Source organism: Pleurodeles waltl, chromosome 5, assembly GCF_031143425.1.
Source record: "Pleurodeles waltl isolate 20211129_DDA chromosome 5, aPleWal1.hap1.20221129, whole genome shotgun sequence".
Lineage (NCBI taxonomy): Eukaryota > Metazoa > Chordata > Amphibia > Caudata > Salamandridae > Pleurodeles > Pleurodeles waltl.
In genome coordinates this window covers 23,819,567-23,832,745 of record NC_090444.1, presented here as the reverse complement: position 1 = coordinate 23,832,745, position 13,179 = coordinate 23,819,567, and the positions used below count along the sequence as shown (strand labels likewise).

The window sequence follows — 13,179 nt, the reverse complement described above, 5'->3', positions numbered from 1 at the left end:
GTACACATAGAATCTTAAAAATATTTGAGATGCAAATTACACAAACAGAATGTAAACATTTTAAAATGTAATTAGTGTTTCTTTAGCATATGGCACTGTTTTCCCCTTTTATATACAATTAGACCTCAGATTGAACTGGGAACCAGTTACCTTTCGATACCTAGTGATTAATATTTACCATTCTCTCACTGATTTCCAGGATGGAAATCTCAGCAGAGCATCACGGTCCATCCAAGCCCAGTTTGCTTTTTGGTTTTCTCTTCTGCTTTCTGTAAAGGCCAAGTGGCACTAGTGAAGATGGTGTGCTACCCCAATAATAGTATTATTTCGCAAACCTTCTCCTGCTCGTCCTTCATTCCTTCTTCAGACATGCTACACATCTGATTTGGTCGCTGCGGTGCCATCGGGAGCTCTTTCCACTCTAAAGCTACCCGTGACTGCGGGTGGATTAGGTCTTCTGGACTTAGAATGCTATTATTCAGCTGCACAGGTCCAATGGGTGGCTCGCTGGCTTACTGCCCACCTCCCTGCATGAGATGGGGTTTATCAGTAAAGACTTTTAAAGAGGGCTTACTGCACTGCTCATTGTTTCCTACTGAGCATTCTACGGATCACCATCAGGGCTTATCATGCACGGCTTTCTCTTGCCGTGCTAGAACCTGTAAACTCACTGACACAAAGAAACCCTGTGCTCCTGCACTACATTTGCTAAGCCTTCCCACTGGCACAGGATGGCCATGCTCAGAGCAACTCCATCAGTGGCACGCTGCAGGTGTCTTAAAATTGGCAGATTTGTTTCTGGACGGAGAGCTACTACATTTCCAAACCCTTGTGGCAGACTACAATCTTCACGCCAGTCAACTCCTTACTTACAACCACCTTACTCAATCATTAAATGCCCTATTTCATGTCTGCCACCTAGCACTAACCCTACAAGAGGTGTGCCAGATGCTCTACACCATGGGGACTGGTGGCAAACTGACAGAATGGGTGTACAGACCATTTCTGCAACATGGAAACCACACCAGGTCTTCTCGTCACACTAGCTGAGTAATTGATGTGGCCAAACCTCTGCAAGATACAGACTGGACTAAAATACTGGACTTTCCCCACAAAGTATTCCACAGCTGTCACTTTAAGTACATTCATAAAGCTTCCTTTGGAATGCATTCTGTCCATTGCTTGCTATTGGCTTTGGGGTTTGTAACTCACATTTTGTTGCTTGCAATTTGCTGGCTTTATTTGTTTTAGGCTATGCAGTTTAAGTCAGTCTCTTATCCCTTGCCAAAACCTTATTTACAGTATGCTTCTGTGTGCTCCCTTTCTGTAAACAGGCCTGTAAATCTTGTTCTTATCTCATCGCATTTGCTGTGTATTCAAAAGAACAAGGTCAAATGTCAGACTCTGTCTTCCGTGGGAACATAGTGTTTACTTTTCTTTCTCTGACTTCAGAGTGAGTGGATTTATGCGACAACCTTGCTAAATACTGGGGCTAGGAACAAGTTTTTTCTATCACATGACAACATTTAAATAAACTTCAAAATATACCAGAATTAGGTGTACAAATGAAGCCCATTTTCTGAACTGTACAGGAAACAAATACCCTTGTATGATTAAACCAAATCATTGTATTAGGTGATGCAATTTCCACACATCATCGTCTGTGCACTGAATAGTTTTATTTGAAAAGATGTATGTCTGTGCAATAATGGTCATTTCAATCAAACATGTGTTGTCTGTAATGGCAGTGTGGTACCACACCATGCATACTCCACTCCACTCTGCTGTGCACCACTCCATACCACTGTACCCTACTCTGTATCACTCCACTTTACCCCACTCCATGCCACTGCACTGTGGGACACTGCACTCTTCTCCACTCTGAACTACTCCACTCTATGCCACTACACTCTATGCTACTTCACACTACACTTCTACTCAACTCTGTAACACTCTACTCAATGCCAACACACTTTACGCCTCTCTACACCACTGCCCTCTGTACGCTATACCACTCCAGTCTGGGCAGCACTAATCTAGTCCGCACAACTCCACTCTATGCCACTCTGCAACACTGCACTGCACGCCACTGCACTCTAAGCTAATGCACTCTATGCTAGTGAACTTTATTCTGTAACACTCAACTCTATGCCACTGCACTCTTCATCAATACACTGTACGTCACTCTAATCTACTCTATGCCACTGCACTCTACACCACTTTACTCTATGCCATCACACTCTATGCCACTCTACGCAACTCCACTCTACTCTTCACCTATGCACTCTACGCCACTTCACTCGGCTGTGAAACAATCAACTTTACGCCACTGCACTCTGCGCCACTGCATTCTATGCCACTGCACTCTACCCTACACCTCTCCTCTCTATGCCACTGCACTCTACTCTGAAACAATCTATTCTACGCCACTGCACTCTACTTCAATGCACTCTATGCCAATGTACTCTAAACAACTGAACTCTGACACACTACTCTGCAGCACTGCACTGGCCGCCACTATTCTCTACACCGCTCTACTCTGTACTACTGCATTCTGCACCAATACACACTATTCCATTGCACTCTAGACAACTGCACTGTATGCCACTGTCCTTTACTCTGTACCACTGTACTCTATGCCACAGCTCTCTGTGCCACTCTACATCACTGCACTGACACTCTACTCTGCAACATTGCACTCTCTGCTGCTGTTCTCTGCACCAATACACTCTATTCCACTGCACTCTGCATAACTCCACTCTACGTCACTGCCCTTTACAGCACTATGCTCTGCACCACACTACTCCACTCTGCACCTCTCTATGCCACTCGAATCTGCTCCGCACTCTATGCCACTGCACCACTCCCCTTAATGCCCCCGAAACGGAGTATTCAGGGGACCCCCTGATAGCAGATCTTCACTGGACACAGTCAACAAGAAGCCTGCTGAGGTCGAAAACCGAGGAGCAAGACTGACTTGGCGCCAACCCTGCCGACCTGCCTGCTACACCCTACCCTCGAGGATCAACTGACCTGTCCTGCAGATGTACAGACTCCAAGAAACCAGGAAGAGCTACCAGTGCTTCGCAAATCGCCAAGAAGAACTCCCTTGGAGCAGAGGAGCTGCTTCCCTGCATCTGCAGGCACCCAAGAAAGAACTGCGAGGACTGGAACCACCAAAAACCCCTACACCGGGCAAGGCCACTGCACCCCAGCTGCTCGGCCTGAACCAAAGTGGGCCAACGGTGCCAGTGTGGTTCCCCGGCTCTCCAGAGACAAAGCCCACCCCAACTCTAGCACTGGACCCAATGCCAAGAGACACCACTGCACCGAGCCCCACAGCCAGAGGAGGAGAGGACCAACAGTGTCCCCACATGCCCGAGGACCTCAAGGGTCAAGCACTGTAGGAGGCTGGCCTGGCTTATAGTGGGCACCTGATGGTACTTACCCTGTGTGCCAGGTCCAGTTATCCCTTATTAGTAGATTAGAGGTGTTTCTAGCAGCTTAGGCTGATAGAGGTAGCTATAGCAGAGCAGCTTAGGCTGAACTAGAAGACATGCAAAGCTCCTACTATACCACTTATATCATATAGCACTATATCATAACAAACACAATACACAGAATTACTAAAAATAAAGGTACTTTATTTTAGTAACAATGTGCCAAAAATATCTCAGAGGATATACTCCCTTAGGAGGTAAGTAAATATACAAAATATACATACAAACCAAAATCAGGTAAGTAAACAGTTAGAAAAGTAGTGCAAACACTGTAGAATACAATAGGATGCAATAGGCCTAGGGGAATGTGAACCACTCAGGGACCCCAGGCCTAGTGTAGGAGGTCACTGGGAGTGTAGGAAAACACTAGGATGTCCAAGATACCCCACCCCAAGACTCTGGAAAGTAGGAGTAAAATTACCCAACTTCCCCAGAAACACACTAAAGTCGTGATAGGAGATTCTGCAAAGACAACAGCTGACTGCAAAGCACTGAAGATGGATTCCTGGACCTGAGGACCTGTAAAGGAAGGGGACTAAGTCCAAGAATCACGAAAGTGTCCGGGGGAGGGGGGGTCGGGGGGCAGGAGCCCACCAAACCCTGGATGAAGGTGCAAAATGGCTGCCTCCGGGTGGAAGAAGCTTAAGATTCTGCAACAACGGAAGATGCCAGGAACTTCTCCTTTGCGCAGAAGACGTCCCACGGCGTGCTTGACGATGCAGAGTTGTTTCCATGCAGAAAGACTGCAAACAAGCCTTGCTAGCTGCAAAGGTCGCGGTTGAAGAAAATGGGTGCTGCCCGCGCCCAGGAAGGACCAGGAGGTACTTACCTCCTAAGGGAGTATGTCCTCTGAGATACTTTTGGCATATTGTCACTAAAATAAAGTACCTTTATTTTTTAGTAACTCTGAGTATTGTGTTTTCTTATGATATAGTGCTGTATGGTATAAGTGGTATAGTTGGAGCTTTGCATGTCTCCTAGTTCAACCTAAGCTGCTCTGCTATAGCTACCTCTATCACGCTAAGCTGCTAGAACACCTCTGTTCTACTAATAAGGGATAACTGGACCTGGCACAAGGTGTAAGTACCACAAGGTACCCACTAGAAGCCAGGCCAGCCTCCTAGAACTCCTCTTTCCTTTGTCCAGTTTCGCGACAGAGCAGGGGCTGGGGATCCCTGAACTGGTGTAGACTGGCTTATGAAAGGAGGGCACCATCTGTGCCCTTCAAAGCATTTCCAGAGGCTAGTGGAGGCTACTCCTCCCCAGCCCTTAACACCTATTTCCAAAGGGAGAGGGTGTAACACCCTCTCTCAGAGGAAATTCTTTGTTCTGCCTTCCTGGGACTGGGCTGCCCAGACCCCAGGAGGGCAGAAGCCTGTCTTTGGGTTGGCAGCAGCGGTAGCTGCAGTGAAAACCCCAGAGAGCTAGTTTGGCAGTACCCAGGGTCCGTGCTGGAGCCCCGAGGATGCATGGGATTGGCACCCCAGTACCCCAATTGGTATGGGGGGATAATTCCATGATCTTAGACATGTAACATGGCCATGTTCAGAGTTACCATTGTGACGCTATACATAGGTAGTGACCTATGTATAGTGCACGTGTGAAATGGTGCCCCGCACTCACAAAGTCCGGGGAATTTGCCCTGAACAATGTGGGGGCACCTTGGCTAGTGCCAGGGTGCCCACACACTAAGTAACTTTGCACCCAACCTTCACCAGGTGAAGGTTAGACATATAGGTGACTTATAAGTTACTTAAGTGCAGTGTAAAATGGCTGTGAAATAACGTGGACGTTATATCACTCAGGCTGCAGTGGCAGGCCTGTGTAAGAATAGTAAGATCTCCCTATGGGTGGCAAAAGAAATGCTGCAGCCCATAGGGATCTCCTGGAATCCCAATACCCTGGGTACTTCAGTACCATATACTAGGGAAATATAAGGGTGTTTGTAGGAGGCTGGACTGGCTTGTAGTGAGTACCAAGGGGTACTTACACCTTGCACCAGGCCCAGGTATCCCTTATTAGTGTAGAGGGGTGTCTAGCAGCTTAGGCTGATAGAAAAGGTAGCTTAGCAGAGCAGCTTAGGCTGAACTAGGAGACGAGTGAAGCTCCTACAGTACCATAGTGTCATATGCAAAATATCATAAGAGAACACAATTCACAGATATACTAAAAATAAAGGTACTTTATTTTTATGACAATTTGCCAAAGTATCTCCGTGAGTACCCTCAGTATGAGGATAGCAAATATACACAAGATATATGTACACAATACCAAAATATGCAGTAATAGCAATAGAAAACAGTGCAAACAATGTATAGTCACAATAGAATGCAATGGGGGCACATAGGGATAGGGGCAACACAAACCATATACTCTAGAAGTGGAATGCAAATCACGAATGGACCCCAAACCTATGTGACCTTGTAGAGGGTCGCTGGGACTGTAAGGAAACAGTGAGGGTTAGAAAAATAGCCCACCCCAAGACCCTGAAAAGTGGGTGCAAAGTGCACCTAAGTTCCCCAAAGATCACAGAAGTCGTGATAGGGGAATTCTGCAGGAAAGACCAACACCAGCAATGCAACAACGATGGATTTCCAGACGAGAGTACCTGTGGAACAAGGGGACCAAGTCCAAAAGTCACGATCAAGTCGGGAGTGGGCAGATGCCCAGGAAATGCCAGTTGTGGGTGCAAAGAAGCTGCCACCGGATGGTAGAAGCTGTGGATTCTGCAAGAACTACAAGGGCTAGAAACTTCCCCTTTGGAGGATGGATGTCCCACGTCGTGAAGAGTCGTGCAGAGGTGTTTTCGTGCAGAAAGACCGCCAACAAGCCTTCCTACCTGCAAGGGTCACGGTTAGGGTTTTTGGATGCTGCTGTGGCCCAGGAGGGACCAGGATGTCGCCAATTGCGTGAGGGGACAGAGGGGGCGCCCAGCAAGACAAAGAGCCCAGTCAGAAGCAAGCAGCACCCGCAGAAGTGCCGGAACAGGCACTACGAAGTGGAGTGAACCAGAGCTCACCCGAAGTTGCACAAGAGGGTCCCACGAAGCCGGAGGACAACTCAGGAGGTCGTGCAATGCAGGTTAGAGTGCCGGGGACCCAGGCTTGGCTGTGCACAAAGGAAATCCTGGAAGAGTGCACAGGAGCCGGAGTAGCTGCAAAACACGCGGTTCCTAGCAATGCAGTCTAGCGTGGGGAGGCAAGGACTTACCTCCACCAAACTTGGACTGAAGAGTCACTGGATTGTGGGAGTCACTTGGAGAGAGTTGCTGAGTTCAAGGGACCTCGCTCGTCGTGCTGAGAGGAGACCCAGAGGACCAGTGATGCAGTTCTTTGGTGCCTGCGGTTGCAGGGGGGAAGATTCCGTCGACCCACTGGAGATTTCTTCGGAACTTCTAGTGAAGAGAGGAGGCAGACTACCAGGAAAACAGTCGAGAAGGTGGCAGGATCAGCGTTACAAGGTTGCAGTAGTCGTCTTTGCTACTTTGTTGCAGTTTTGCAGGCTTCCAGCGCGGTCAGCAGTCGGTTCCTTGTCAGAAGGTGAAGAGAGAGATGCAGAGGAACTCTGATGAGCTCTTGCATTCGTTATCTAAGGAATTCCCCAAAGCAGAGACCCTAAATAGCCAGAAAAGGAGGTTTGGCTACCTAGGAGAGAGGATAGGCTAGCAACACCTGAAGGAGCCTATCAGAAGGAGTCTCTGACGTCACCTGCTGGCACTTGCCACTCAGAGCAGTCCAGTGTGCCAGCAGCACCTCTGTTTCCAAGATGGCAGAGGTCTGGAGCACACTGGAGGAGCTCTGAGCACCTCCCAGGGGAGGTGCAGGTCTGGGGAGTGGTCACTCCCTTTTCCTTTGTCCAGTTTCACGCCAGAGCAGGGCTGAGGGATCCCTGAACCAGTGCAGACTGGCTTATGCAGAGATGGGCACCATCTGTGCCCATCAAAGCATTTCCAGAGGCTGGGGGAGGCTACTCCTCCCCAGCCCTGACACCTTTTTCCAAAGGGAGAGGGTGTAACACCCTCTCGCTGAGGAAGTCCTTTGTTCTGCCTTCCTGGGCCAGGCCTGGCTGGACCCCAGGAGGGCAGAAACCTGTCTGAGGGGTTGGCAGCAGCAGCAGCTGCAGTGAAACCACAGGAAAGGTAGTTTGGCAGTACCCGGGTCTGAGCTAGAGACTCGGGGATCATGGAATTGTCTCCCCAATGCCAGAAGGGAATTGGGGAGACAATTCCATGATTTTAGACATGTTACATGGCCATGTTCGGAGTTACCATTGTGACGCTATACATATGTCGTGACATATGTATAGTGCACGCGTGTAATGGTGTCCCCGTACTCACAAAGTCCGGGGAATTTGCCCTGAACAATGTAGGAGCACCTTGGCTAGTGCCAGGGTGCCCACACACTAAGTAACTTAGCACCCAACCTTTACCAGGTAAAGGTTAGACATATAGGTGACTTATAAGTTACTTAAGTGCAGTGGTAAATGGGTGTGAAATAACGTGGACGTTATTTCACTCAGGCTGCACTGGCAGGCCTGTGTAAGAATTGTCAGATCTCCCTGTGGGTGGCAAAAGAAATGCTGCAGCCCATAGGGATCTCCTGGAACCCCAATACCCTGGGTACCTCAGTACCATATACTAGGGAATTATAAGGGTGTTCCAGTATGCCAATGTAAATTGGTGAAATTGGTCACTAGCCTGTTAGTGACAATTTGGAAAGAAATGAGAGAGCATAAGCACTGAGGTTCTGAATAGCAGAGCCTCAATGAGACAGTCATAACATAGGTAACACATACAGGGCACACTTATGAGCACTGGGGCCCTGGCTGGCAGGGTCCCAGTGACACATACAACTAAAACAACATATATACAGTGAAATATGGGGGTAACATGCCAGGCAAGATGGTACTTTCCTACAGTGTTCCAGTATGCCAATGTGAATTGGTGAAATTGGTCACAAGCCTGTTAGTGAGAATTTGGAAAGCAGAGAGAGCATAACCACTGAGGTTCTGGTTAGCAGAGGCTCAGTGAGACAGTTAGTCATCACACAGGGAACACATACAGGGCACACTTATGAGCACTGGGGCCCTGGCTGCCAGGGTCCCAGTCACACATGCAACTAAAACAACATATATACAGTGAAATATGGGGGTAACATGCCAGGCAAGAGGGTACTTTTCTACACTGAGTTTCTGGTTAGCAGAGCCTCAGTGATAGAGTTTGGCACCACACAGGGAAACACATTTAGGCCACAAACTATGAGCACTGGGGTCCTGGCTAGCAGGGTCCCAGTGACACAGGCAAAAACAAACTGACACACAAGTACAAATGGGGGTAACATGCCAGGCAAGTTTGTTGTACAACATTTTCTGTATAAATATTGTAGAACATCAATTCTGGCTATGTTTTCATATAGGTTTCTTGTTTTTACTTCAAGGTGGGAGAAAACTTATTGATATGCTGCAAGGTCTGAGCCCTAAGTGGGCTTGTTTAAGAGACTGAAAAGCCCGAGTCATGTCTTTGGTTGCTTGTGTCTGGTTCAGAGAAGACCTGGTTTGGGTGTCTGGGCTATTCTGCTTCCAGTAGAGCAAGTCAAGACTGATTTGCATATGGTTGGGTCCAACCTGAGGTGGCTCAATGGGCAAATGAGCGATGGTTGGAATGCTGCCCGAGCGACTGCGAATGGTTAGAGTAATTGCAAGCATCCTCCCATCACCTTGTGCGTCTGAGGGTAAAGCAAGTGCATGAGCTGGCGTTGTGCAGAAGACTGCATGAGCTGCAGGTAAAGGCCACGGTCTCTTCCTGAGGCAGCCGTGGAAAAGGCACAAGGTCTGGTCCTGGGTCCCACACTGGACCCTGCACCAGATTCCGCACGTTCCATCACAGGCGTTCACCTGGCTCCACTGCTGAAAAAGCTGTAAAGGCGCCAGTAAAACTCCAGAAACCAGGGAGAGATGTCAAATCCTGTTACAGCAGAGCTCATGCATCAGCAATCGTTTCATCCCTGCTACATTTTACAACCTTTACTCGCAGGTAAGTTTAATAATGTTTGTTTCTGAAACCTTAACAAAACACATACATATGTGTATATTACACAGCTGTGGTCACCGCTGTGTACTTGTCGTTGAGGGTAAGTTTCCATTGAAAAGGCCATTTGGATCCCGTGGCTGGGTTTGCACAAAATATGGTGATCTAACTCAGTAAGCAAGCGTTCGGCATCCCAAGTTTCATGAAGATCTGTCCAAGGGAAAAAATATAAAGGGGATTGAAACAACAAGAGTTTTCCCATTTCAGGCCCAGAGGAAATGTTGGTCATGCCTACAGCCCAAACCCCTGAAGCAACCTTTGCCAAACTTAGCATGAAAGCAGACCTACACTCAACAGTTTGCTCTTATTGGTGTAAATCTCTTCACCAACATTTAGAGATATGAGCATTTAAAAGATACAGAGTGGGCTTGATGGTGGTAACACTTTTGTATAGGACTCGTGGCTGCTGTGAATCACACATCTTGATTTTTATTGCCGCAGATGCAGCAATAAGTGCTGCAGTCCACAAGTGCCATTTAAGGCTCCATGCCGCTGGTCTACTTCTGCATCATGTAATATGGCCTTACAGGAAAGTCAAATGGGCCAATCAGGTTTTACGGCAATTTCAATACACTATGGGGGTCAGAGCACCTGCGCTGGGCAGTCGATAGAAGTGTTTCAATGTTAAGAGTTCAACAGCAGAAGAGTGCCAAAGAAATCAAAGACCGAGGATTACCACCTATAATGGGTCACTTTGGAACCAGAATAATCTACCAATGGAAACTTCTGCTGATGTAGGAACATGGCAATGGATTTATAACTTATTTCCACACAAGCTCTAATCTCTCCCCCCAATATAATTTCTATGTCTTGTTATTATGTACAGAGCGTCATTGCTCCCCAGCTAGCTTTGCACTACAGAAATACCAAACCACATACACAACTCATTTCACGCAGCTGAATAAATAAACTCATGAAACCAAAAATACAGCCTGAACCAAGGGTATGCATGGGGCAGACTGATGAGAACAATGTTCAGATACAAAGAGACAGGACCTGCAGTGCTACCCCCTCTTGGAAGTGTCATCAGATGGAGCCGTCATACCTGAACACGCCGGTCTAGAGTTTTAGAAACTATCTAGGGGTAAAGGTTTCCGCGTTTACCTAATGAGACCAGGGCGGAGTGGATCTCCTCCATGACGTTTCTGTAGAGCATCTTCTGCCACTCCTCCAGCCGGCCCCACTCCTCCTCCGTGAAGTAGACAGCAACATCATGGAAGGTCACCTGAAACGAGACACCAGACCTGTCATCCAAGTCCACTCCATTCACAAAATAGTCAACACAATCCAAGCGGGCGGGTTATCTCAAGCAATATTTACATTCTCTAGACTATCAGGGAGTCAAGCAAAGTGCAGACACACAAGGGTCTAGCCTAGTGCATCAGAGGTGTGAGTTCTGCACTTTAACGGAGTGTGACAGTCCAAGCTACGAGCAGACACCAGCCGAGCGCAGATGTACACCAACTGTTCCATGTGCACGCACTGCAGAACTCAGAACCTTGTGGCCAGCTCGGAGGCAGGAAAGCTGGGTAGGGCAGGGAGTAAAATGGTTACAATGAACTGCCCGGATACAGTAGTGACCACATCATCTTCAGGGTCAGGCGGCAGGCGGGCCATGGCTACAGTGACTTCACCCGGCCATGAGGGTGTGAAACCAGATCACCCAACATGACAGCTTTCTACACAGCTCAAGAGTAAGAATACAATCAGAATAGTAATAATAAAAATCAAACATCCCTGCGACACATGTACCCCAGCATCTAGCCTCATCAAACACCCCTGCGACACATGTACCCCAGCATCTAGCCTCAAACACCCGTGCAACACATGTACCCCAGCATCTAGCAACACAAAAGGAGTGCTGAACAATGCAAACACTCACCCCCACAGATCTGCGTTTAATCCATTGTTCTTTTGCTGACCATGCCACCCCAGTTTGGACCCAGCCATATACAAATCAGTCCTGACCCTTTTCCTCATGGGAAAAATCCAGCCCGAACTGCCAGGCCGGGTCCTCCCTGGACCGGAAACAAACATCCTAGGACCGGTTTCAGGGTATCACCCTTCATCAGCCAGGCTAGCTTGAATCCAGTGGCACAGTGAGCACGGGACCCACGTCTGGGCATACCCTTCCTACTTAGGGCAACTTTAGCAACACAAAAGGATGATGGTCGGAGTGCTGAACAATGCAAACACTCACCCCCAGCATCTATCCTCATCAGACGCCCCTGCAACACATGTACCCCAGCATCTATCCTCATCAGACGCCCCTGCGACACATGTACCCCAGCATCTAGCCTCACATGTACCCCAGCATCTAGCCTCACCAGACGCCCCTGCAACACATGTACCCCAGCATCTAGCCTCACAAGTACCCCAGCATCTAGCCTCATCAGACGCCCCTGCAATACATGCACCCCAGCATCAGACGCCCCTCTCTGGTATCTGCATGTGCTCTCTGGAGGGTCTATAGCCAGGTTCACTCTTTTATAGGTCCTTATAGCCTCATGGACACTTTCACCGAAGCACAGACCAGACTTCATGGTTTTTGCTCTTTCAGTTCCATCTCAGTCCTAACGGCTCCAATGACTTTGGACAAGGCTAGGAATCGGCATTTTCCTCCCCTAACACACAGGCTCGTTTGTAAGTTACAGATACAGCAGAGAGCGTACAGACTTGGGAAGTGACAGAGAAGCACAAAAGACTGAATTTATATTTTGAAGAGCTGCAGTGGAAGAAGGGAGCTCACTGGAGCACTGAAGGCCTTCTGCCAGGTGGCACTTCTATGTGAGTGGCCGTGCCTCACACACGCCTGCACATGAGCGAGGACGTAGTCTGCATGGTATATGCACTATACAGACATGTGATATGTTCTGCAAATTTCAATAGGCCTCCATTCTGGTTCTGTAACCAGAAAACCATCACAAGTTCTCCGAAAAAAGCAACACAAGCACAAGGTTGGCTGGGTGACACTGTCTGGTAGTTTATTAAAAACCCCAAACACAAAGCAATGTAAAATATACTGTAGGAAAACTACCCTATAGAGAAAGAAGCTACAAACACTCACAAAGGGTATAAAAACCCACATTCCAAGCACTGCAAATATTACCCTTTGTCTTCACCCCATCAGAAGCTGGCATCGGATCCCTTCCTGGCAGTACGGTGCCCAGCACATTGTTCAGTAAGCCGCAGGGTAACAATGAAGCATGTTTTGGGTGGGTGTCCCCAGTGCCCCTGTCAGCCCATCTACTCATCCGGCTGTTCAAGTAATTTCTGAGAGTTGCAGGGAAAGAGACAATGGTTGTGAGCAAACTATCCCTGGGAGAAGTCCGCCTCTGCTCTCTACAATCACCACATCTGACGTTATCCTTCCTTCCAAGCTGTGGTACTAAGTTAGCGTCCTTGCGGCCTCAACACAGGGGGTTCGGTGAACAGATATCAGCGCCGATGTAGTGCAAAGCTCTTGCAGACAAACTGGCATAGGCCTGCTCGGAATGAGCATCTATATCTTACCAACACAACAGACTGCGCGGAGCCCGACCTATCCGGCATCGGAAAATAAACTAATATCACTGTGTACGCAAAACCCTGGCT

General features: G+C 48.2%; 1 protein-coding gene across 1 annotated transcript in view; it reads right to left on the bottom strand.

The window, feature by feature from the left end:
- LOC138295307 (zinc finger protein 271-like) overlaps nt 1-13,179 on the bottom strand; it is a 100,724-nt gene that overhangs the window by 59,014 nt on the left and 28,531 nt on the right. The window contains exon 2 of the mRNA XM_069233521.1: nt 10,690-10,810. Within this exon, the coding sequence (XP_069089622.1) occupies nt 10,690-10,810 (121 nt within the window). The remainder of the gene's footprint in view (nt 1-10,689; nt 10,811-13,179) is intronic.